We start from the raw sequence: 27228 nt of genomic DNA, 5'->3' as shown, positions 1-27228 counted from the left end.
AGGCCAACAATTAATAATAAAAAATGGTACTTTTTGAAAAAAAATCTGCTTTTAAATTCGTGTTTTTTTTTGTTATTTGATAAATTACTCCAAAAAATGCCCCTATAACCGGTGATTTTTATTACTTTGTATTATTCTCTATCGTATTACTTTCGTAAAACCAAAAATCGCATGTCTCTATCCCTATCACAACGTTTGCAATAATCATTTGAACTAAGCCTCTCCGTGCGCGCCATTCAACGCTTCGTTAACAACGAAACTGAAAATGGCTCTAGATTTGTAATTTTGATAAAGACAAGTTAGATTTCAAATAAAAACAAAAAAAATCGAAGTAAAATAAGCATTTTAGTTAAAATTAAAATTGTCTCTACCTGTAGCGGAGAATAATGTTGTGGCAGGCCTTTGTTCAAACGATCATAGCAAATGTTGTGATAGAGATAGAGACATGCAATTTTTGGTTTTACAAAGATAATACGATAGAGAATAATAAAAAGTAATAAAAACCACCTGTTATAGGGGCATTTTTTGGAGAAATTTATCAAATAACCAAAAAAATACGAATTTATAAGCAGATTTTTTTCAAAAAGTATATTTTTTTATTATTTGTTGGCATTTTTTGTGTATTTTATGTATTTTTTAGTATTGCCTGTTATTTAGCATTACTACTGTTTTTATTTTATCAGGATATACCTCTTAGTTTAAAAGTTATTACGTTTTCTTTACAATAAGTAATTTGATTAAAAAAAAATCTCAAAAATTTTTTGACCTCTTTTTTGTCGATAAAAATAGGTCTAGTTTCATCTATTTTCATATGTACACTTTAACGTGACTCACACTGTATAGCAAGAATTAGAATAATGTGAGCAAGGATCAACAATGAAGTCGTACAGCTCCTTAAAATTATACGAAATTTAAAAGGTACAAACCTTTTAGACTCTGGGTCTAACAAAAGACGGTATGTTAAGCTTAAAGTATAATATAAGAGTAGGAAAATTAGAAGATCCAGCCATACTAATTTGTATATGCTTCCACGCCATCTGAAACAAGAAAATTATCACAGTTAAGCGTTGTGGAGATAGAAATCATGTTAGCACTAAAATTTCGCAACTATGTGAGTTTTTCAATGTTACAGGACATTACACTTTTAACAGTGCTTGTATAAAGTGTCACGCATACTGATTTGATGACAATCTTATTTAGTATGCGAATAGCCGTTTTATCACCTCACATTTGAGTGAAGCTTACGTCATTCTCAAATATGGCGAAGTGGCTCGAGTATGTTGCATTGATCCTGATTTTGATTAATATGAGAATGTGATATGTAATAATCTTTTAAAATCAAATCCCAACCTAAATAAAAACCCAAGAAAAATATGAATAACACCTCGTCGCGGCGTCTTTTTTTTCGTCGTGGGTTAAAAACAGTATAGTCTGTAATAAAATATTTAAAAACAATGTAAAGTATTGAGTATTAAGTGAGAAAACAAACATACGTGTGTGACTAAAAAATTTTTGTGACGTTTGTTTAGTCACTTTAAGTTCACAATGATTTTGTAAAATGTTAACAGAACGAAACGAGTCGCTTTCTCGTAACTTTCTGCTTAAAATGAATTTAAATATACATAAATGTAATACATTGTATGAGTAAATTACAGTTTTTATCGCGAACATCTCGTCTTCCGATGATAATAATTATGAAAGAGCACGCAGAGTGTAGACAAGTTTTTTATTGCAATAAGGTACAACAAAGATAGGTATTATTTAAGTATTGACCTTGCAACTGAGGTAGAGGATATAAATTACCAACAGCTGTTGTTACTGTGTCACAACACTCACAACACAACACCACATACACGCGATTCTATGGTAGGTTTGTAATTTGTTTATAGTATGTATAGTTGTGTTGATCTATTCTAGATCGAGTGTTTCCATGTGTGATTTGTCACCACTACTCATTTAAAACCTTTCATCTTGCAATGATAATTCCTAGAGGAATATGATTCACATGGTCACCCTATATTTTTACATCATCTAATTAAGTACAGTGGTGTAAATCATACTAAGTGTGAACTATGATTCAAATATAGCACAATATAACGTCATTAAACTTGGAAGTGAGCAGGGTCTGACTGACATGCGATTCGCCAGGATATGACGTCATGCTTGGCGTGGTTTGTAATTTACGCGACCGGCGCGACTCACAGTGGTCCCGATTTAATAAAACATGGACATTGATGCTAGAGGCACGAAATTTTTTTTGATGGTTACTGCTATGATAACTAATAAGGCAAAAAAATATTACAATCCTACGACGTCTATTTCGTAGTAAAAAAAAATATATACATATTTTTTGTATGGAAGAAATTACGTTTCTGACAATTTTTCGAAATTCTTTAACGATGTCAAGATGCCGATCACACATGTTATAAAACAAGTGATTCTGAGTATTTCATGCGAAGATACTTGTCACTTATCTCTGCGTACTTTTGAGTTATCGAGGGTTGAAAAATCGATTTTTTTATATTAAATATTTCCACGAAAAATTGCCAGAATTACAATATGGTGTATAAGGGACACTTTTGATGACACATAACAACGACTCGAACTCGCGCGCGCTCGTATGCATCAACTTTTACTAAAATAAAAAAAAATTAAGGGAAATACTAAATACAAAGTTGTATGTATAGGTCCGCTGGTCGTCAAAAAGTAGCTTATACGAGAGGTTGCCCAATTTACAATATGTCCATCATTGATAACTCACACAAATATCGTCTTTCTCTGAAGGATAACAAGTTTTTTTTGTTTCCAGAAGCTCTTGATAGGATGGAAGCCCATAAATACTCTCTGAAGCGAGAATGAATCTCAAATTGCGATATTGCCATTTTGACAAATTACATGATGTAACTAGCGCTAACGTTTATCTTCAGGTAGACACAGTTTTAAGTTAAAAGATTGTCTACTATTTCACACTGTTCTTCGTTTTGGAACAGTTCTTTGATTATAGGTAGTCGCTAATTTCGTTTTGTTAGACTCTTTCAGTTTAGCACATAAAGCGTAAACTAATTCCTCCTCAGAATGATCTAAAAGTGTTAGAGAGCGCCTCTTCTTCTGCAGAAGAAGAATTTTGCATAAATCTTCAAAAGGTTTTTTATTTATACTAAAAGTCGATGGTTGCACATCTACTTCCGCAGTCTCATCAACTGGAGCGTCTTCCTCAGTATTAACGTTGTCTATGCGTTGTGTTAACTCGGTAAAAAACATTGTTTAAATCTATATTTTTACAATTCGGCCAGACAATTTCAGAGTCTAGCCAATGCGAATTCTGGTGCAAAAATGTCTTTTGGGCTCTACTGGAAGCAGACCATATCTTCTTTGATATATTTCTTGTAAAATTACGACTTAATGATTTGATAATTACTCAAATCTTCGGAAGACAATTCAATGCCAATACGTTCGTCATTTTAGTCTGAAATGGTCTGGCCGAAATGTAAAAATATAGATTTAAACAATGTTCTTTTACCGAGTTAACACAACGCATAGACAACGTTAACACCGAGGAAGACGCTCCAGTTGATGAGACTGCGGAAGTAGATGTGCAACCATCGACTTCTGGTATAAATAAAAAACCTTTTGAAGATTTATGCAAAATTCTTCTTCTGCAGAAGAAGAGGCGCTCTCTAACACTTTTAGATCATTCTGAGGAGGAATTAGTTTACGCTTTATGTGCTAAACTGAAAGAGTCTAACAAAACGAAATTAGCGACTACCTATAATCAAAGAACTGTTCCAAAACGAAGAACAGTGTGAAATAGTAGACAATCTTTTAACTTAAAACTGTGTCTACCTGAAGATAAACGTTAGCGCTAGTTACATCATGTAATTTGTCAAAATGGCAATATCGCAATTTGAGATTCATTCTCGCTTCAGAGAGTATTTATGGGCTTCCATCCTATCAAGAGCTTCTGGAAACAAAAAAAACTTGTTATCCTTCAGAGAGAGACGATATTTGTGTGAGTTATCAATGATGGACATATTGTAAATTGGGCAACCTCTCGTATAAGCTACTTTTTGACGGCCAGCGGACCTATACATACAATGTTGTATTAAGTATTTCCCTTAATTTTTTATTTTATTTTATTAAAAGCTGATGCATACGAGCGCGCGCGAGTGTGAGTCGTTGTTATGTGTCATCAAAGGTGTCCCTTATACACCATATTGTAATTTTGGCAATTTTTCGTGGAAATATTTAATATAAAAAAATCGATTTTTCAACCCTCGATAACTCAAAAGTACGCAGAGATAAATGACAAGTATCTTCGCATGAAATACTCAGAATCACTTGTTTTATAACATGTGTGATCGGCATTTTGACATCGTTTAAGAATTTCGAAAAATTTACAGAAACGTAATTTCTTCCATACAAAAAATATCTACATATTTTTTTTTACTACGAAATAGACGTCGTAGGATTGTAATATTTTTTTGCCTTATTAGTTATCATAGCAGTAACCATCAAAAAAAATTTCGTGCTTCTAGCATCAATGTCCATGTTTTATTAAATCGGGACCACCGTGCGACTCGGTGGTGAACTTAATGGTAGTGGGCGAGTCAATTCATTTACCTAGCGGAGGGAATTGCTTCTTATCTATGAGCTTTGTAATTTTTGAATTCTTGGGGGTCCTTGGTTTTGGTGCAAGCATTAATTTTCAAGTTTTCTGTATTGATTCCCATTTTTGAGTAGGTAGGTACTAACTCATGTGTATTAGGTAGGTAAATGAGTGTGTTCATTAAACAAAGTCCGAAATAAACGAAAATAATTTGTAAATCGTTATTTCTATGACGAGTTTAGAATCCAGTATCTAAGCAGTAGCTCAGACGGAAGAGCAGTCGTGGGTTCGATTCCAGCCCTAGGCAATTTAATTTTTTCAAGTTATTTATAACTTACAATTGAGTTTAGAAATTACACACAGTCTACGAAGTTGATAAAAAAGTAAATAGGTAAGCTCAAACAATATCAACCCTTTATGTAAAGTGTAAAGTTAATTTATAGGATGCAATAGACCTAAGTTTAATTATTTATTCTTTAGTTTTACAACTACCTATTTGTGTTTTAAATCGGTTTTGACTTACAAGTGTTTTAATTAAATTTCTTTTTACTAGAGTTAGTAACCGTAAAACACAGTTTGTTAATAAAAACAGGATGTTACGGAATAAACAGTCGTGGTATTAAAATAGACTTAAACTAAACCTAATCAACATTTCAGAATTGAAATACTCCTAAACTTCATAAGACAACTTGCGTGACCATTGACGTGAGTCATTTTGTTCACATCAATTAACAAGTACAGCCAACGTTTGAATTTGATGAGCAAACTTGCAACGTATTTACAGTCGCAAAGAGATTCCTTGAATCTTCTGCTACACAAATCCACACGATTGGAACAAAATCTATATTGCAAAGAAGCAAGATTTTCTAATAATAACGAACGAGATGTACACGAAACAGATGTTCTTTTAAACTTTGAAAAGAAACTAAAAACGAAAGTAGGTAATGAATCAGATGACTAAACTTAGATAAGAAGAAAAATTAGAGGTTTTCGCCTTATGTATGTTCTTGATAGACCACATTCATACACCTGACTGTGGTCTATCAAGAACATACATAATCATAGACAGGCTAACCCTCCAAAGTTGACTCAACATCAAAACAATTAATTACTTTTAGAGAAAGTGCGCAAAATGGAAAGACAAAGAGCCGGTATGATCTCATAAGTGTCATTTAATTTTACAGACAGAATATAATACAAAAAAAACTGATAAAGAACTACGAGACGTATATGCGATAAATTCTGCAGTACATCGATAAGACAAGTAGAGACTAGTGAAATACTCTTTAAGCACACATTTGCGAATTTAAAAAATAGAGCCTTCAATCAATTCACACATGCATACTATTCCTAAAATACTTAACTAAGTAGAACAAGGACACAAAGTGGGACATTGTATCATCGATTTTAAAATGATGGAATAGTGCAAAGAACTCTTGACTGGGGGAGTGGGGTTGGATAAGTGCAGGGTCCACTGAATAATTAATGCCTCTTGCCTGGTAACGACCAAGTACACCATTGGAGCCCAATCGGACGTGGACACGTCGAAACCCTACTGGACTCTGATAACTACTGCTTGCTTAATAGACTCTTTTGATTCCATAAGACTTCAGAAAAATATGCGCAATGGTAATTAATAATTACTTCTTGACCCGCATACAAAGTGATGACTATTTATGGTACAAGATGGATAATACACCTTAAAGCTGTCGAACTGTGCGTTTACAAAAGCCTGTATTTACTACTCCAGACAATCAGGTCCGTTTTTAAGACCGTAAGTAAAATTCAACGACCAACTGTGCCAAATAGAAGAAAATTGACACATCCAAAATTGTTCAATGAAAGTGATGGCCAAGTTTTACAATAATATAGGTCTTATAGGTAACAAAAACTAACCTTCCCTTAGTCTGCTATAATTAATGCTCAGAATAGGCCGGCTGAGAAGGAAGTGACTAGCCCCTTATTGACATTGTTTGATTTGTTACATAGGTACTTGGAATCTTTACATAGTCAACGAATTTACTGTGAGTCTTGTGAGCTTTGTGTCATCCTAAAAATAAATGCCGGCTAATGAAGGTAAGTATACGTATTAGATACAGAGTAGACAGATGTCTCTACGACGAAAGAGCGAAATTAGTAGTCTGAGTGCGAAGCTAAAATTACGTAGTGATACTCACATAGGTATAGGGGGATCATTCGGAAATAGCTCATATAGGTACTTACCTCAACAACGGAAAAGCAAGAAACTGTTAGAAACTATAAATAAAACAAAAAAAGTAATGAACTTCCGAAAATAAATTGAACATTGCAAAAAAAAAAAATCATCATCATCGCTTGCTTTTGTTTACATGTTTCGTGATTGTTTCTCCACTAATAATTTTCCGGATTTCTGTTTGTTACTTTTGGTATCCGTCCGATAGATGCCCTTTAGTTTTCTTATGCCCGTTTTCATCATCAATCCCTAATTTTTAAATGATTCCTATGGTAACATACATACAAGCATTTTGTTTTCAAAGGGGTCACTTAAAAAATAGGGATTGATGGTGCAAAACGGGCTTTAGTTACGTACATGTTGTTTAATTTTGTAACCGTTTTATTTTTTCTATGTGTATTTTTATTAGTGTTTTGGCCTTGAATTTTTATCTGCCATTGAACCTTTGTACGAATTTTCACATTGTTTTTACAAAGGGTTTTAAGCTATTTCATCCAATACATATTGCTTTTTAATTAAATCAACGTTTAATACGTATTATTTAAATTATTTATACATAGCGATTTGTTACACGGCAAAGGGATATTAGCTTAGTTGGTTTGCGTTGATGAATTTACATTTGTGCACTAATACATTGTTTATTTCGAACCATAATCCTAATAAATAAACACTTCCGTAGGTACCTCAACAGTGTAATAATTAGGAAATATTAACCAACCTTTTCAACTTTCTTAAAGTATCTAACCACTTGTTAAAATATATTTCACGAGATATTATTAGCATTTATAGCAGTAATATCTCTTTCGCATGCCAACGAGTTGACTACGAAGAATACTATAATGCAATTTTTTCACTAATAAAGGTAGAATGAGACAAAACTATCCGGTAGCTGGGAACAGCTATATGCCGCCGGTATCGATCTGCTGCTGCGCTAGCCAAATGGCCTTTGTTTAGCTCCTATTTTACAATTGACGCTTTTGTTTTCATTGATCTACTTTTATTTAAACATTTTACGTTAAATTAACAGTTCACTCATTAATTTACATTAATTAAATCTAAATCAATAAGTAGATATGTTTGAAGACAATAGGTAAGTTTTGACGGGAATTTTGCTTTTCTATTTTGGTTTAGGTTTGGCAAAGTTAAATAAGCCACAAACGTCTTTAATTTGATTTGTGATCTGGCTTGTTGTATTAATGCAAAGTCCAAAATTACGTTCATTGTTATGTTTCTCATTAAAATAACAATTGTTTAAACAAAACATCGCTGTATTATTAGTTGTAGAGTCATGTTCAATAAGGTGTGGTGATTTCAAAAACCGATCAAGTGCACGAAAGCACAAAACACAGTACCTACTACACTATTATTCTCTTTTTACTTTCAGGGGAAAAAATGATTCTTAGAGGTACCTATGCTTTATTTTTTGATACAGGTTCTATCGGACAATGAAAATACACTTTTTATGAACATTGGTTCATGAGATACAGCTCCTAATTCCTATATCCCATTGGCGCCCTTTGGGAACGGAACACTAAAATAAAAACCACGGCAGGATCGAGCGACACAACTTGATTTCAATTCAATCAAGTAGCTAGGTAGGTAGGTACTTCGGTACCTACTTAGGTAATACGAGGAGTATTAGGTGCACTACGACATTGTTTACGACTGACGAGAATGTCAATATTTGCTTTGTGCTGCAAACACGTCTTGCTTATTGTAATGTTATTGCCAAACGACAGACGCAATCTAAATAGAAATCAAGATCTAGGTACATCGTGAATTCATAAATCTCAATGAAGTGGGCTCATATTGATTTAGAATACCTACCAAAATAAAGATAATAATATGAAACTGATCACATTAGAAGAGAAGAAACGTCAGGAGTCTCAGGCAGGGGTAAACGGGCTGCAAAATGTATGTAAGAGAAGACATCTGAGCAAGTAATCACTTCGTTCACTGGCAGATCTTACTGATCCGATTCACAATCCGATTGATGAGACTGACGTGACGACGGTGAAGGTACACCGACATTCATTAGCCAAATGTGAAATACATCAAACAATTTTATACACCGAATAAAAAAATCAGTCGCGAAACTTGTTATTCGGAGAAAGAGCGGAGCTGACCTGATAACAATTTCGACGAAGATGTCTCGGACCCTGAAGCTGAAGTTACAAATTGTAACTTACACTACGACAAAGAAAATGATAATGCAAACAAAAAACACCTAAAAAACAAAGAGGTGTCGGGCGAAAATTGAATTACATTGTAGCTTTTGATTCTGAAAGCTGAGTAAAACTTTAAAGATTTTCTGGCAGTTATGCTAGCTAGAGACACAAACAGAAAGCGGGTTCAACGCCAGAGGAATGGGATAGGACGATAGATTTTTCCACAAGGCGATTACAAAAGGAATTTCTTACAGGAGGTGATTGAGGGGCAAACTAAGCAGACCGCACGGGTGCAAGTATTGATTTCAAATAGCAGGCATTTATTCCACACTTAAAAGTAGCGGCTACTTTTGGTATTAGGGTATTAGGCAAATTAATGTAGAATTACCTACCTTATATATAATAAATATGGAAGAGCCTTTTGTTGAATATTCTTGCCATAACACTTTATAACTTCATTTCGTTATGTACGCCCGGTATCACGATTGAAGACAGACGCGGACGCCAGACAAACTAGTGGGTTGAAATTGAGTAGGTAGCTGACGGTTGTGCTAAACAGACGAGGAAGCGATACTATTCTACCTGCCTTCATAGATCATACTTTATACTATACCGGTACCACAGAATACATAATAGTAGCAACAGAAATCGCACTCCTTTGTGTAGGATCAGATGCCGACATTTTAACGGTAATAATAATAATGCAAAATATCCAACGCACATGGTGCATTCGAAATCGCACCTTACTACTACGCTCACAAGAGCGCTATTTTTTTGTGTTCAGAATTGATCTACCTCACAGCTCAAGCGTCAGGGTTGTACAAGCAAAGTAAAATAAATAAAAACTTAATTTTAAGAAGCATTTATTGTATTTACGATTGGTAAACTTTAATCTAGTGGTGTTTGTATTCTCTAAAGTACCTATTAATAAACTTCAGTGTTGCGATAATTTAAAATTGGACAAACAGTTTTAAAAGGTGTAGTGTCGGAAAATAGACACGGTGAAGTAAAGTTAATGTTTATATTAGCTAAAATGTTTTTTTGCTACAGTTTTTTGTCATAAGTATTCAAAATTATTTAAAAAGTGTAGTTTTTATTAATTATTTAAATTACTATTATTCCTATATATTACGATTTTCCATTAAAGAAGGATAACAGTGCTGTTGGAACAATAAACCTTGATTGTGATGATGTTCGACCGAGCGTGTATAGGTACGCGTGTGGCGTCGTGGTACACAGGCGCGTGGCGGCCATGACTGATTTGCAACTTGACGTTGTCGCGCGCTGTAGGTAATTATCTCGGCCGGCATAGGCGAGTGACGGAGGCCTGCCGGTACAAAAAATTTTATAACTACGGAAACTTGTTAAGAGTCTGTTTTAGTCGCTTAGTCATTTCTTTTATCGGCTTAAAGCCGAATATATACCAAACAAAAATCCGACGGTTTCAACTTTACTCATGCTTAGAAAACCTTTTTGTTTATGTATAGCATTATCTTACCAAATCTTCGAAAATCAACTCAAACCATCACAACACACCGGTAACTAGGATCTGCAACTTGGAGCTTGGGCGCCAACATAATCTTAACCAATTTTAGTTAGGGAGAAATAATAATTAGCATCCGACACGAAAGGGGCCGCTATCAGCGTTGCCAGACGTCCCGATTTTGGCGGGACGTCCCGATTTTTAAATCAAATTTAAATGTCCCGCGCGGGACAGGCTCGGTCCCGCTTTTCGGAGAGAGACACTCACTTCACCAGACTATTGTTTGAAACGCCATATTATTCTAAAGAATAAAACTTTTTAATTTTTTTATTTTTTTTTATTCTAAAGACGAATTTAAGCGATAGAGTAAATCTGATTTAAAATATTATTTTTTTGTTAAAATACATTTTCTATGGCTACTTTTGCTATCTATTGTCACGTAAACGTAATTTTAAGGGCTGATTTTTCAACCGTCGGATAACTTTTAACTGAAATAATAAGTTTGGCAGATTGACAGTTTTAGTACGGGAAATTGTCAAAATGACAAGGTTATTCTTCAGTTAAAAAATATCTGACGATTGAAAAATCATGNTAGTCACCGCCTGCCATTTTTTCAGTCCGAGACTATGAACCAGGCAGGTGTCCCGTAGTCTCCATCCATAGCCCAGTAACCAGTCCCTCCATCCTTCATCCATAACCCTAGTCCATTCTTCAATAACTGCAATAGCTCCTGATATAGATAGATATAGTCAGAAACTAGATCCAGCATGTGCACCACTTTCACTTTTGTCGATTATTTTGCGCTTAAAACGGCCTCTACGTGTTGGATCTGTATCCCCACGCAAGCCTTATAAAGGACCGGGCCACTTTTGACCCGTGAGCTCCAAAGCACACAAATCATAATTATAATCGACATACACTCTCTAATCCTACTAATATTATAAATGCGAAAGTTTGTGTGGATGTCTGGGTGTTTGTTACTCTTTCACGCAAAACCTACATGACGGATTTTGATGAAACTTTATAGTATTATTGTTTATAACCCAGAATAACATATAGGCTATAATATATGACGATCTGTGACAAACTATAATATAACATAGGTGCTCACTAAGACGGGATTTTGCAAAATTCAATCCCTAAGGGGGTTAAACAGGATCCACGCATACGAAATCGCGGGCGGCCGCTAGTAATTAACATACAGTCACATTTATGTATACTTAACTAAAAGACATTATAACATTATGATTTACTATTAACATTGAAGAAAAAATATGTTCAGTTTTGTTTTTATAATAAAAATAAATAACCTGATACTTATTATTATATTTTTTTCTTTTTATCAATATTATTTAGGTAAGCAAACAGTCTACTGAATAAATTATTATCACTCTTATATTTAAGTCAAATAATGACATTCATAGTAGTAGTAGTAAATAATTTAAATTGTAATTTTTGTGGAATCACCCGTCTACCAACGTCAAACCCTGTAGCACCATTAATTAGACATTTTATTTTACTGCTATCAAATTTTAATTTATTGATGTAGTTTATGAATGCATTTTGAATTAGGTTCTCAGTGTTTTTTAAATCATATAAATAATCGAAGACAAATATGTTAGAACTACACCTATTTTAAATGAATAAAAACGCCTGGCACCGTCTCCAAGACAAAATTCACTCCGCTGAAACATTGCTGTTCTTTATTCGACAGGAGTATAGTTATAGAAATAAATAAAAAATCATAACAAAGAAACCATACGTAATGCAGGTCATAATACACAACTACCGGGAGGTTTAAAATGAGATCTAAATCATGGAGTAGTTTGTTTTATAAAATAATTAGTCGTTTTGTAGAAACAGCTTGATCCCGTCATCTTGATGCGTCAAAATAACGGGATCAGTATTGACCTTTAATAACGTCTGAACGNGAAGGATACCCCTTTAATAACGTCTGAACTAAGAAAGTATCTAAATTTATTTGTAGGAACAAATAGGTTTAAAATGAGTACAAAACAATGGTGGCAACGTCTGTTTAATACAAGAAGTGATCCCGTCATCTTGACGTTCATNCAAAATAACGGGATCAGTATTGACCTTTAATAACGTCTGAACTAAGAAAGTACCTAAATTTATTTGTAGGAACAAATAGGTTTAAAATGAGTACAAAAAAATGGTGGCAACGTCTGTTTAATACAAGAAGTGATCCCGTCATCTTGACGTTCATGAAAAATCAGCCCTAAGTCAAATAAAAAGATAAATATTTGAAAACCTTTGATTTTAAATGTATACGTTTTTTTACTATGTCCCGCTTCTGACGGAAGAATCCAGCTATTTTACTCAAAAAGTACCAAAGTCCCGACTTGGCGAAAAAAAAAACTGGCAACGTAAATCAAAAATTTAGTTAGGATTCTGGCTTTTTTTTAGTATTGACAACGCGGCGTGAGATGTCTCCTGTCTATGGAGTTAAAGAAAAAAGAAGTGGTCGGCGATTTGTTTCATGTTATCGACCAAGAAAACCGCCGAAAAACAAACCGCCGTTGTAAGGGATGCCTAAAAATGCCTTATGTCTGTCACCGTAAAATTGTGAATTTCGTCAGATTATAATCTGACGAAGTTAAATTACAATCTAACCTAACCTAACCCACTGTTAGTTTACAATCTAACGCGTTATATTATAAACTGACAGAGTTCACAATTTCACGTTGACATGTCCATTATCTAATGATTAAGTTCCGAGACTGGAATAATGTAAAGTCAGGGATCAAGCAAGCACAGTGGATAATGTCTAGCAGACTGAGGTGATTAAAGGGATCCTTATGGAATACCTAGATGCTTTATTCATAGTGATAATAATGTCAATTTCTTATTTTACTTAAAATGATATTCTTGGTAAAGTAAGGTCTAATGTTCTTAAATAACAGATTTTTTTTTAAATTATAAACTAATAGGTAGTTACAAATAATGCTTAAATAGTATAAGATTAAGATTTAGTAATAATATTTTATTAATAATAGGACATTATTTTAAATTTCTTGCAATATTGTATACATATACATATTTTATATTTATCTTGATGTATTTTTTTATTTCTTTGCCAGTTATTTGACTGAAAAGCTCAAGGCTTTCACTACATGCATCTTAGATTCTGGGTAAATTATTATTAAGTAGGTAATTAATATATTTATTTATTTTCTTTATTTTAAAAACATACAGCACACATGAATGAATTTAAATTTAATTTGAAATAATTAAATAGTTAGTTTCTTAAAAATGAAAATTACTTATTTATTTTTTGCATGAAATAAAATAAATGACCTATGTACTCACTTGTTTTTTCTATTTTGAGGCACATTTTTATTGTTGGATGATTATTTTGCCAGTTTTTTTCATTCATAGACTTGATTACCTCAGATTTTTAATATCATAAAAAGGTAGGTATTAATACAAAATTACATAAAAAATGGCAAATGATACCAAATAATGATCTTTCCAATATTATGAATGATGGTTCATAATTAATATGCCTCACAAGATAAATGATAAAACTTGTTATCTATACTAATATTATAAATGCGAAAGTAACTCTGTCTGTCTGTCTTGCTTTCACGCCTAAACCACTGAAGCGATTTTGATGAAATTTGGCAAAGAGATAGTTTGTGTCCCGTTTATACCTATGATGAAAATTAACTTATCAAGCAGGGAAAAATATCTTTTCCCTTCAATAGGACACCACAATAGGCTCATATTAAAAATGAGAAAACTTCTATTTTTTAAAACTTTTGATGTAATTAATTACTCACCTGTACAATACTTTTAGAAATGTCCCGAACCCCCGACAAGTTGCGACATCACCGGTGTATGTTATAGTCATTTTAAAGTTAAATATTAAATATAAAATGTTATATCACAAAATATGGAATTTTATAATTTCATTGTGGGAATGTCTTTCAAAAACAATTTAAAAGTAAGGACCTTTATAGTCAGTATGTTCGGCCTTAAATATAATCGACCATAACAATAAATTTTGAATAAAACAATATATAAACAAAGTTCATCTTAATAATATTTTAATAAAACAATCAAACACGATGTTTTAATCGCACTGCACTAGGTACCTTACTTTAAAAATTCACAACACAATGTGCAACACAACAAAACTGAATCAACGTACTGACCACAGATATGGATTAGAGGTACTGACCAGAGCCCCGATTACGGTATTTTTTACCGTCAACAATCCAGACACGCTTCTCGATTCTGCGATACGATTGGTCGTTCAACAGCGTACGTCAGCTGTTTTGACCAATCGTATCGCAGAATCAGAAACGCGTCTGGATTGTAGACGTTATAAAAGTTACCGTAATCGGGGCTCAGACCAAAGAGCATAAAAGAGTATTGACAAAGAAACCGCAACTGACTGATGAACGAGAACGACGAACCGATCAACCGACCGGGANCTAAATTTATTTGTAGGAACAAATAGGTTTAAAATGAGTACAAAACAATGGTGGCAACGTCTGTATAATACAAGAAGTGATCCCGTCATCTTGACGTTCATGCGGAAGAAACTCACACCTTTCAGTCAATATTCAAGGAGTCGTCTTATCTGTTGGTTTTCCGAATAAAATAAAATAAAAATAAATAAAATAAAATAAATCCCTCAGGGCCAGCTGAACTTCTGCATCGTGGTGGTGGAGCCGTACGAGCACGGGCTCAACCGCGTGTTCATCAAGAGCAAGGACGAGCGCGTGCGCGGCACGTTCCTGGCGCACGCCGACACGCACGTCGTGTCCGACTGCAACGTGGCGCTGCTGGCGCGCCAGCTCGCGCTGCACGCGCACGTGCGTACCCTAGTTTATACGATGTATCCAATTCTAAAAATGTATATGAAATCAGTTCACCGAAATTACATTCCTGAGATGGGCGTTGTTTTACAAATCCACACCCTGTATAAGGCCTCACAAGGTAGGTACAGTTTATTTATTTATTTATTTATTTATCTTTATTAAAGAAACATACAGCCTTATTCGACACATGCAGCTTAAAATTAAGCGGGTTATACATTGGTTCCCGAGACATAAGCTGAGCTTTACATTTGTGTGAGTGCATATGAATAGTGTGGGTGTGACAGTTTATATCCTGGTGCGTATGGTCCATAGAGGGATTACGTCTACCGCTTTTTGAGAATCCGTCTGAAGCGCAAGTCCGACTCTGTCACACTCCACCTCCCGTGCCGCAGTCGAACTGTAGTCACGTGACGTTGTTTTACCAATGGTCCGTGACCCTCACTCGGCATGGGGCACACTGAAAACCAGCGCCGTGGCCTTCGTCACCGTGGGCCACGGCATATGCTGAGTGGGGTCCCGTTGCAGTGGGCATCTTGTTGGTGGATGGGTGGCACTGCTCAGTTTACTCTTGTTTTTATTTTTTCTTCTTCCATTATTATGTGCCACTGTCATGTCTATGTAATTGCCTGTATTTGTGTGATGTCCATTGTAATAAATGTGTCTTTCTTTCTTTCTTTCTTTCATTCTAACGCAAGCCGTATGTCCCGCAGCTGGCGGCGCAGATCTCGCAGTCGCTGACGCTGGGCGGCGCGGCGTACGCGTCCAACTCGCTGGAGCGCCTGCGCCTCATCAAGCGCCTGCGCCGCCGCCTCGAGGCCGAGCGCCTGGCCGCCGCCGCGCGCCCGCCCGCGCCCTACGCGCCCGCGCCGCCGCCCGACCAGGCGCTGCGCGTCGCCGTCGACGACTTCAACGCCTACGCCTAGACCGCCCGCCCCGCTCCGCCCTGCGCGAAGTCGCGATGGCGATGGAACGACCGACATGCGATTGAGACGATTTTGAGCTGTAAAAAAATCAAAAGAGAAACGCGACGCGACAACCGTCGCCTCCGGCTTTCTGTCGTCGATGCGCGGAACGTGTCGGTCGCGCGGGGCGGCGGCGGCGTCCACCTCCGATCGGAACCGAAAATGTGTCCACGACTTTACGTCGACGTAAACGCGGGCGTGCAAACATTTTCGGGTCCGACCGCGCGCGGGAGCGGCCCCGCGTTACGAAGATAATGTTATAATAATGTATGTACTCGTGATGGTATGTAAAAATTAACTTAGCACAAAACGGTGTGTGCTATGCGACAAAATTAATGATTCTCACATGTATTTCGCCGCCCGCGTGAATTATTTTAGGATAGTCTCGATAAACTGTTGAGACGGAAAGTGTGAAATTTATTATCTATAGGCAAAAATGAACTGTATTTCGAGCTAAATCCGATTAACTGATAAGGTCCTTGAAATCACATTTTTTTGTAGGTCAAAGGACCGATTCTGATTCACGAAATGTTAACGATAGCCTTGGCGATTGGAAGTCGTGCATGCATAATTTTATTACATACACCTAAATTTAGTTTTCCCTTTTTGTAAAAGTTCAGAATCGGCCCTGTGCCTGCACGAAGCCACTCGCACCGGCGCGCTGCCCCGCCGCGTGTTTATGTGATGGTTGACAGCTTGCATTGCACGACTTGCAATTTATAGAATTAGAAGGGTTTAGATACTCGCCCCGCCAGATGTATCTGTAAGATGGAGCGACCTGCAGCGCGCCGCTAGTGTAATTTTATGTATGGTAAATATTTCATGGTGACTTTCGTCAAAGTTGGCCCGACTGATGTTCCAAAGATTAGTAAAGCAAACCGGATATGGGTGTTAATTTTTTCATTTGAGCAATATTATGGAAGGCTGCGCGCAGACTGATCTGAATACGTTTTTTCTTGATCTTGGCGATAAATAAGTGAGTCTTTGTTGGAGTCCATCGCACTTTGTATTTCTGTTTGATTGTTCAAGAAAATACGGATACTACCGAAACTATAGACGGAAGCGGCTTTGGCCTAACTTTAGCCCTTAAATGGAGCACTCAGCGTTCTGTTCACAAAGAAATCTGTAAAGTGAAAGCTCTTCACGTGTATAGTTTAGCTAGCATCGACGCCCGTTTAATCACTAAATACCTAAAACAAAACCACTTCGATGCAAAGATCTTCGCGGCGTCTGCGCGCAGCCGAGGCAGCTAGCGCAAGCCAGTCGGTGAGCACTCCGTGACGTCATCAACGCAACCGTCCCGTCCGGGCGACGCTTCGCGGCGGCAGCGAACCGTTGGTTCATTTCAAAACTCGCAGCGTCCCGAGCGGCTCCGGCGGGAGCTGCGCGACGGTGGTATAGTATTTTGTTATAATAAACACAAGCTTTAACCGTAGTGCACCGCCGCCGCGCCCGCCCCGGCCGCTGCCGCCGCGCGCGCCGCCCGCCCTCGGCCAGACGCGAACACGACTGCAGTTGTAACGTAATACCCGCGAGAAGCACGTTTACCGAACACGCACCTTAATAATTTTATCATCCTAAATAAATACATTGTATTTTAATCTATTACATTTTTAAAATTTTTTGTGTGAGATGTGATAGTAGCGTAACATTATAAATAAAATATGAAATAGTAATATGAGGTACATTATCAAACTGGCAAGTTTTCTACTCGATTCGCTACGCTTTCGGGATCTCGGGGCCTCGAGCGCTCCCCCGCCCGGAGAAGCCCGGCCCGCGACGAGCGGCCGCAGTATACGTTGCACCGGACGCAGAGCCGCGCCTCTATAGGGTATCATATTAAGTAATGTCGCCGACCAAAGTATGTAAAACCGAGCTCACAGCGTGCACTAATTAATAATAGTTCGATGTAAAGCATGATATCTACCGTAACCGTTTAATTTATATTTCTGCCTAGACTGTTTGTGGCTTACTACCGACAGTGCCGGGCGGTTTCGCTCGGCCTCACGCCGCACTCATCGTTAAGCAGTTGAGCATTTCTTGTTGAAATATTTTATGTAGCAATTTATTTCCTGACGAAAGATTTTGTAATCAAATAAATGATGGCTATTTTTTCTTATGTTTTATTTACTAATTTCCCTATACCTTAGAAATCCTTTACTAGACTTATTCAGGTCAACGGAGAGCAGAAAGCGAACCACTAACCACATTTTATGCCTGTGCTTCAACTGAAAAGAGTAGATGCTCAGCTACATAATGAAACACTCATCTGATTCTATTCTTTAGTCTCTTAATTTCCCTTTTGCCCTGCAGTTCACTAATAACCGTGCTACTTCCACTGAACTGAATGAGGCTAGTATTTCAAACTATTTACAAAACACACTAAAATAGCATCTACTTATGTACAGTAAACACGAGCACGTGTCAGTCCTTCTTGTCGTCGAGGTGGCGGCGCCACACCTTGACCTTGCCGCGCAGCTCGCGCAGGCGCCGCATCTCCTCCTTGAAGTCCTGGTGCTCGTCGCGGAACAGCCCCAGCTCGCGCAGCCGCAGCACCAGCGCGTGCGTCTCCACGTGCCGCGGGTAGTACTCCACGATCTCCTTGTCGGAGTGCAGCGGCCGCGCGGAAAATATTTTCACCACCTTCATCGACTTTGGATTGGTGGGAATGGCGACTTCGCCGAAGATCCGGTTGGAGAGCCGTCTCATGCGGGAGGCGTAGTTTGTAGATGCGTTTATTAACTTTGCGTACTTTGTATAATTCGTTGCCATCGTAAGGACTGGAAAGTAAATAAAATTTATTGTTGTTTACCCACAAAAGAGTAAAAAATGAATTTCATACGACAAGAAAATATTTTACTGTACCGTTGCGCGGAACTTAAAAGCACATAAATTCGCCAAATGTAGTGCTATTCAACTAAATATTTTGTGTAATTCAATGAAACTATTCATTTAAAAACAAATATTTTGAGGTTATTAACATAACCTTTTGACAATTGATTGATTTGACATCAATGACGTCTGTTCTTTTTTTTTAATTTCTCAATTCTCAGGCAGGATAAGGCCAAATAAACTGTACAAATAACAACAACCTTTTCCTGTAAAAGGAAAGAATCGAACTAATATTCATCAGTAAAGCGCCAAAAGACATTTCAGCTGAAACTCTAGAAAAGGGGAGATAAAATCTATCATCTCACTAAGCCGGGTCTCCACTTCTCCAGTGCGTGTTTTGTTTGCCCTACCTACACAATAAAGAAAAACATGTCAGCATTGTCATTAAACATCGTAAATTTTTTGTAGGCAATTTTGTTAAATGCCGAGATGTTTTTGTTGATGATGTAGGGCAAAAGACGCGTTAGAGACCCGGCTATACATCAAACTAATAAGTTTAGGGTCATTATCAAAATCTTAAGACTTGGCTGTAATATATTGTGCCTTTGCCTTTTCCAGAAAAGGACAAAAAAATATTATTGAAGGCCAGCTGTCATTAAAATTACTTGCTGACAGCTGTCACCAAAAAAATAAATAAATAAATAGGTAATTTGGTTTTGGTGATCGAGAGCAATTTTACTTCTGAAAACTAATCGCCAGCCATCACATTTATAAAACTATCCACGTCTCGCTTCACCTAAATTCATTTCATTGAATTCCGCACGAACTTCGTGCCAGCGGATCGTGTCGGTGCACCAAAGTTTATACACGAGCAATAAAACAATAACATCTGAATGTCTCACCTTACACAAATTCCGGAGGTTGTGGTTAAACCTGTAAGTACTTTTTCGTCGTCGGAGCGTCCTTGATCTGTAAGTTAGTTGTACCTAATGTTTGACGATATTATTCTGTCGATGCAGGGTAACATGATCAACTACTGGTCATCAAAGCTCAAGCTCGGCGCACTGCTGCTGGCCCTGGCGCTGTACGTGTACGGCCTCCTGTTTATCAAAACTATTTATATGAAAAGCAAAAGGCTGGACCATGTAATGGCTATGGTGAGTGCTGATACTCTTTATGCTTGCCAACAATATCATTGTCATAATCTCACCCATTGTTTTAACACTACATTACTATTGGTTCCAGGCCATGGACACTGACAAAATGATTAGCAATGTCCACAGCATTGATCAGAATCTTGCTGCAAAAATGGAAAGATTAGGCAAGTTGTATGAAGACTATTGACTGGAAATTTGAAAATTAACTTTACTTTAAATTTTAAGAATCTCAATTTACTTACACATTTGTGGTGCTTCCCTAACTGTTAAATGCTTCAAATAGTAACAAAAGCAGGTGCTTGTTTAAAACTAGTATGTTATTTACAATATGTTGAAAAAATAAAAATAAATTGTTAATTGCATATAGAAATTGAAAACGATTCACTATCAGAAGCATAAAATGGTTTAAGTAAAATGTACTGGAAATGTAACTCGAGGCAATGAGCTTGAAAAATAACTATCAGTATTTAATGAAAAAGTTGAAGTCTGTCTTATTTGACGTATATAATTTATAGATTTTAAATATATGTAAGTAAACAAAGCATTTCATCATAAATTATGCTAAACTCAATATTTCAATATCATGGGTGTTAAATATCAATTCTGATCCCATATAAGTAATTTATGGATTGTGAAGATGGATTATTAGGCTATAAGCTGGGCAAGTGTAGTTTTGTCTTCTTTGTTGTTAGATTGTTCACAACTGTACTCGAATAGTTACCGTTAGTATATTTAAGTTATTGTGCAATTTTAAACTGCATTAATTAGTAGTTTATTTAAATTTAGGAGAATTATATTTTATTTATTAAATATGTAATAACATCTAATTGTGTAGTTTTATTACTTTCATGAAAAAGATAAATTAATGAAGCCATGAGATTTATTAGTGAAACCAACATTATTATTAACTATACTTTTATTCATATAGCTAATTAAATTATAGTTGGTGTTAACACCAACAGTACTTAAATTATGTAGGTACTTGATAATTTTAGGATCATTATTATTTAATATTATTATAACCATGTTTTTTTCTTTATGAGTATTATTGATATCACAGAATGATAAAAAAATAGGTATAGGGCACTCAGTTTTCTTACATTGACAAGTGTAGATTAATTTCTGCTCTATAAAAGAAACAAATTCATATACTTACATGCTAAAGAACATAGAATACTAGCAAATAGATGTAGTGATATAAAATAGCTATACCCACCACCATAAATAATCACACACTTTAGAAGTCTCACCATTACATCCGAGTAAAGCGAGTTCTAGCGGCGGGACTCGCCAGGATCTTCAGCGGTGACAGCGAGTCATCGTAGCGTATTCACAACGAAGAACAGTCGTCTCACGCTTCACCACCGCCATTCAGGAGTTGGCCAAAAGTTTACTCATGTAAAGTAAAGCCTAAGTCGGACGATTGAAGGTCGAGACATCTCCCGGTCGCGGCGGGCGGTTAGCGCGGGTGGTGGTGCGGCAGGCCGTTGTCGAGGCTGCGGCAGGCGTCGCGCTCCAGCACGGCGGCGGGCGCGCACCGCCAGGGATCGCGCGTGCTGCGCTGCCACGCCGCCAGCCGCGAGCGCAGCGCCGCCTCCACGCCCGCCAGCGACGGCTTGCCTGAGACGATTCAAAGTGTATAAAAGCCTGGTCCGTGAGCACGTAGAATCCCGTCCAATGACCCCAAGCTACCCATCCTTGTCGCTCGCACGTAATTATGTTCCTGTCGCACACTCACTGCGGGCGCGCGTCGCACAGTCGCGACAGCAATATAATTACGCGCGAGCGATAAGGATGGGTAGCTTGGGCCGGGGGATTACTAATGTTTGGCCAAAAAACGTTTCCCAAATTATCACATCGCAAACAACGNATTGATCTCAGCTATTTATTCTAGAAAGGATAGTGCCTTTGGTCTGGATGGTGTTGCATACATTATGTTAAAAAAATTGAGTGAAAATGGTTTACAAGTGTTTCTTAGAGTTATCAATAATTTGTGGCTAAATAATGATATTCCTGACTCATGGAAGTCCGATTGTCTGATACCTATATTAAAACCAGGTAAACCAGACTCAGACCCAAGTTCTTATCGTCCAATCGCTTTAACATCCTGCGTTGGTAAAGTTTTTGAGCAATTATTAAAACAAAGGATAGAATTTTATGTAGAACAAAACAGTATTTTACCTGCTAATCAATTTGGGTTCCGAAGGGGAACATCTTCACGTGAAAGTATATGCCAGCTACAGCTTGACATTCAGAATAGCTTTAATAATAGTAACTTTTTAATGTCTATATTTTTTGATGTTGCTGGAGCCTTTAATAGTGTCAATATTGATATTCTTGGATCTGAATTACTTTCTATTGGAATTCCTAACAAAATAGTTCATTGGGTTCACAAGTTCTTGACTGAAAGAAAAGTATATGCTAAGTCTGATGGTAGATTATATGGTCCAAGATATGCTTCTGTTGGTGTTTGTCAAGGTGGAATTCTCTCTCCATTGATTTTTATCTTGTATATTCGTCGTTTAAACTTAATTTTAGGTACAGAAGTCAAAAGTCTTCATTTTGCTGATGACTTGGTTGTCTATATTTCTGGAAAAAATTTAACAAATATTACTAATATACTTAACAAATCTCTGCAAGGACTTTGTAAATATTTTTCTTATTTGAATCTTGATATAAATGCATCTAAATCTAAATTAGTTCTCTTCGGTAAAACTCATAACCACATTCCTTCAGTGAGCTATAACAATGTTCCCATTCCTGTTTCTCAAGAAGCTAGGTTTTTAGGTGTNCTAAATTTATTTGTAGGAACAAATAGGTTTAAAATGAGTACAAAACAATGGTGGCAACGTCTGTTTAATACAAGAAGTGATCCCGTCATCTTGACGTTCATGATAAAATGTCTCATGTAGGTAATAGGTATTTGGCTTAACGTGAAGTGAGCAAGTGAGTGTAGATAAATGTTACTATCATAGTGATACCAAGCGATAAGTCAGTCCAGTTTTGTATTGTCGTTGATTGCTAGATTCTAGAAAAATAAGTACAATATTTCATAATTGTGATTAATTTAGTTTTTAGTTCGACTAAAGTCAGAGTGTACCTACTGGGAAGGAGTGTCGCCATATACAAAAAAAAGTAGCTCGAAAGTTTATCATCAAGAAAAACTAAGAGAAAAACAGACTACCACAACAATCAAAATGCCGGTAACTCTCTACGGAACAATTGTGAGCCCACCGACCCGGGCCACATTGATGCTGATAGAAATACTCGGCATTACCGTTGATTTTAAAGAAATAAACTTACCCACAAGAGAACACTACAAACCTGAGTATTTGGCAAAGAACCCGCTCCACACAGTTCCAATCATCGAAGACGATGGCTTTACGGTCGTAGACAGTCACGCCATCATGACTTATTTGGTTACAAAATACGGCGGCGCCAATCATTGTAATATGTATCCCCAAGAATTGAAGTTGCGAACGCTGGTTGACCAGAAACTATACTTTGACGCGTCTGTCCTCTTTCCTAGAGTTCGCAATGTGATCTACGACATCGCCCTTGGAGGTAGCAGTTTAGGATCTCCGCACCCGACGCAATTTCAGTTGAAACAAATAGAAGAGGCTTATGCATTTGCTGATGCTTTTCTTCAGAAGACAAATTACATAGCAGGAGACGAGTTGACTGTTGCAGATCTGTCTTGTGTGACGACGATATGCTCGCTGGATACTATAGTACCGGTCGATTATGAGAAGTACGACAAGTTATATGCGTGGTGGGATGGTTTGAAGAAAGAATCTTGGTATCAGAACAAGAACGTTCCAGGAGCGACACTGTTTAGCGATTTTATGAACAGTTTATTGAGACGACGCTAGCAATTTTTTGAAGGTTTTTATCAAGTCCAATTAAATAACTTATAACTATTATCTTTTATTTGCTTTTCTCTTTCATTTCTTGATTATTGCATTATGTTAGTTATTGTTACGCACTATGGTTTATGTTGAGTGTGCAAGTGACTTCTGTCATAGTAGAAAAGTTCTCAACCACTCTACCAAATCGGTACATACATACAGGCTGTCTCAAAATTTACCACGTCGCACTGACACTAGAGGTAGCTAGGCTTAAGACGCATCGAACAAGCTAAATTTCCCATAGAAAAGTTTGATTAGTTTTGAAATGTAACTGATTATTATTCGATAGATTTATTCGATTCGTCTTAGGCTCGTCTACCTCGAGTGTGGAGTAATTTTGGGACAGCCTGTATAAGATTTAAATTAAAATCCATTCCTAAAATGTTCCAAGTAATAAATGAGTGTGTTGAAGTGTAGGGGTACTTGAAAAGATCAATTCATAGACCTCCAGGAAATATCTATCACAATAAAACCACCGATCTCAGCTAATATTCTGACATTTATTTACATGGTTAAAATATGTAACGGTATTTATCACTCGAACACGACGTCACGACACCCATTGCGCCCGACTATGTTAATATACAAAACGCTACCCTATCAGAATCCTCACCCTAAATACCTTTACAAAATTTACATATACATAATATACTCTCATAAGACAAAACTTACAATAAAAACCTATACTAACACCGTTGGATATAAAAAATTATGGAATCTTTTAAAAATTATATCTTTATTATTAATTTAAAATGGTATTTCAACATTAAAACGTAATGCGTCTATTTGTATGTTAAAAAATATAAACATTGTTATAATATGTATTCTTAAAAATAGATTTTATTCAATTTGAACGTACCTACTTAAACTAGGCGATTTTTGGGGCAAATGAGTTACTTTCATCACCAAGCGTCAGTGATAACAACTTGTTTACATTTTATATTAAATTACGTAAGAAAATATTTCAATGACGACAAGTAACAGAATTTGGGTTACTTTGGGATGTATGGTAACACTGCCTGGTCACATCATAGACAATAAATTGGGTTACGATTCTAAAAATCATAGATAAAGTAATATACACAATAGGACAATCCTATTTTTGTGATGTAGGTGTAGAAAATTGTGAAGTAAAGGCAAATTCATTAAAATACTTGTATCCCAGAGTAACATTGAAACATTACTTACAAAACAATTAAAAATGAACAATGTCCCGTTGATACACGGTTTATTTTTGTTTGAAATTAGACACCACGTCACATTAAAGCTCTTATATTATCCCATTTGGTGCATATTTGAGAACATTCTCTAACGCCCGTATTCACAAACATTACTATGAGGTCTCACAGTGCGCGTGGACGCACAGGGTGACACACGAACCAATCACAGAGCTCTATTAAACGCTGTGCGTTCGATTTGCTGCTTCATTTAAGCAAGTATCGTTTGTGAATACGTGCGTAATATTATCATGGTATGGCGACGACTAATATTGGGTTACGTAAAAACGATTCCTAATATAATCCAAAAATATGAACAGTAACTAATCATCCATTATTGACAGTAGTGCCCTGCTGTCAATGTCATATCTGGGTGACTATACTAATAATACACTTGACTGGACTCACTTTTAGATCAAGTTTTGTACATAGTTTCTTGATGAAGTCAAAAATTCAACACATTAAGTATTTGAGCAATGGACCAGAAGTTCAATACTCCAGTTTTATTTTTGTAATTTTCTGTAGAAATCAAATTATTAAATAGGTAATTGAGTATTGACCCGGTATTTAATTTGGACTTTCCCCTTCAATACAAGGCACACAAAGTACAGTTTAGATTGAACTACTTCACCCAATACCAGTCGTCGCTATACCATGACGTGACACATCACACGTGCTTTGTCTCTCTCTTATCTCACTGGTCAGACAGAGACAAAACATTTGCGAATCGTTAACAGCATGACACCGAGTAGCAACAACGAAAGTTAGAGAGCTACCTACGTAATAAGGTGGTTAGTACGCGGTCGCGGTCTGAATTTCTTTATTTGTTAATACTAAAAGTAGGCAAAGTGAGCTTGAATTTAATATTCTTCCTCCTTACTAATAAACTTTTCAATGAGCGTGTAAAGTACGTGTAGTTCAGTGAACGTCAGTTCAGTACCTATGGAGGTATCACTTTAAAACAGTGTTCAACAAGTGTGTAACTTTTTTTAGTAAGGGGCTTCGAATTTTTTCAATTCGCAAAATGGTCACTCAGATAAAAGTTAAAGCCTACGACTTTTGAAACAATAGTTCAAACTTGTAGGTTGAAAATTTTAAACAACTTTTATCTGAGTGACCATTTTGCGAATAAAAAATAATGGATGAACAGAACATTTTTGAATTCGTTTTGAAATGCAAATGGGACAATCTGCGTCAAACCCTGCTCATCAACATCACCCTTCAACTCAAAGAGGATTCATGAAAAGTCTTGATTTAAGATGAGCACACTCAAGCCAAAATTTTCAACTCAGAAGCCGGGTTGCCTTTCTTGGAGCTTTCAGAATTGAGCAACAAATATTTCCTCAATTAAATTTATTTATTAGAAATGTCTATTACAAAGCAATATGCCGCAACCGCATCAACCCACTCCGAAAATATACACATTACATCAGTCAAAGTGGAAAATTTTTCAATATAATATCTTATAAACAACACGCTAGAGGATTTCTATAGTTAAAAATATTATGGAATAACATTTGAAATATCACGCAAACTACTTCAACTTTTGGACGACACGAGAGAATTTGAGAGGAATATTAATTGTTGTCCGTTTTAGATGAAACAATGCACGGTATAGGTCACATAACTTAGTGTCTGAGTCATGGGAGCGATACGGGAGGGCACACGTTAGCGACCTTCAGTCTCAGAATGTCCAATTTGCAAAATGTCAAGTGGTAACAAAATGTCAAAGTCTCAAAATGCAAGTCGTAAAACGTCCAAATCGCAAAATGTCCAAGTTTCAAAATGTCCAAGTTGCGAAATATCCAATCTCAAAAGTTCCAAAGTTTCATA

At 36.5% G+C, this 27228-nt stretch overlaps 3 protein-coding genes and 1 long non-coding RNA gene across 7 annotated transcripts in view; 2 read left to right on the top strand and 2 right to left on the bottom strand.

Annotated features, from left to right (window-relative positions):
* LOC114363159 (bestrophin family protein) overlaps positions 1-14642 on the bottom strand; it is a 28570-nt gene extending 13928 nt beyond the window's left edge. For 2 of the 4 annotated variants that reach the window (XM_028318800.1, XM_028318801.1), the window contains exons 1-2: positions 14273-14642; positions 927-1037 (exon numbers count right to left, since the gene is read on the bottom strand). In XM_028318800.1, the coding sequence (XP_028174601.1) occupies positions 927-1037; positions 14273-14343 (182 nt within the window). In that variant the 5' untranslated portion in view covers positions 14344-14642. Of the gene's footprint in view, positions 1-926; positions 1038-14272 lie in introns of those variants that run through there. The other 2 variants (XM_028318802.1, XM_028318803.1) reach the window with 2 other exon arrangements.
* Positions 14643-15133: 491 nt separating this feature from the next.
* LOC114363162 (uncharacterized) lies at positions 15134-18393 on the top strand. The gene is made up of 2 exons (XR_003656754.1): positions 15134-15313; positions 16030-18393. It is a non-coding gene; the product is annotated as an uncharacterized LOC114363162 (long non-coding RNA).
* Positions 18394-18533: 140 nt separating this feature from the next.
* On the bottom strand, positions 18534-19278 carry mRpS33 (mitochondrial ribosomal protein S33). Its single transcript, XM_028318804.1, has 2 exons — positions 19147-19278; positions 18534-19060 (listed from the first exon to the last, which is right to left on the bottom strand). Exon 2 carries the CDS (start codon positions 19051-19053, stop codon positions 18706-18708), a length of 348 nt encoding a protein of 115 aa, XP_028174605.1. The 5' UTR covers positions 19054-19060; positions 19147-19278; the 3' UTR covers positions 18534-18705.
* A 3984-nt stretch (positions 19279-23262) lies between these two features.
* On the top strand, positions 23263-25704 carry GSTe2 (glutathione S-transferase epsilon 2). Its single transcript, XM_028318786.1, has one exon. It carries the CDS (start codon positions 23468-23470, stop codon positions 24140-24142), a length of 675 nt encoding a protein of 224 aa, XP_028174587.1. The 5' UTR covers positions 23263-23467; the 3' UTR covers positions 24143-25704.
* The last annotated feature ends 1524 nt before the right edge of the window (positions 25705-27228 follow it).

This window comes from Ostrinia furnacalis, unplaced genomic scaffold (assembly GCF_004193835.3).
Source record: "Ostrinia furnacalis isolate ACB-3 unplaced genomic scaffold, ASM419383v2 OfSCF7013, whole genome shotgun sequence".
Classification (NCBI taxonomy): Eukaryota; Metazoa; Arthropoda; class Insecta; order Lepidoptera; family Crambidae; genus Ostrinia; species Ostrinia furnacalis.
This window is presented reverse-complemented; position numbering and strand designations above follow the sequence as displayed.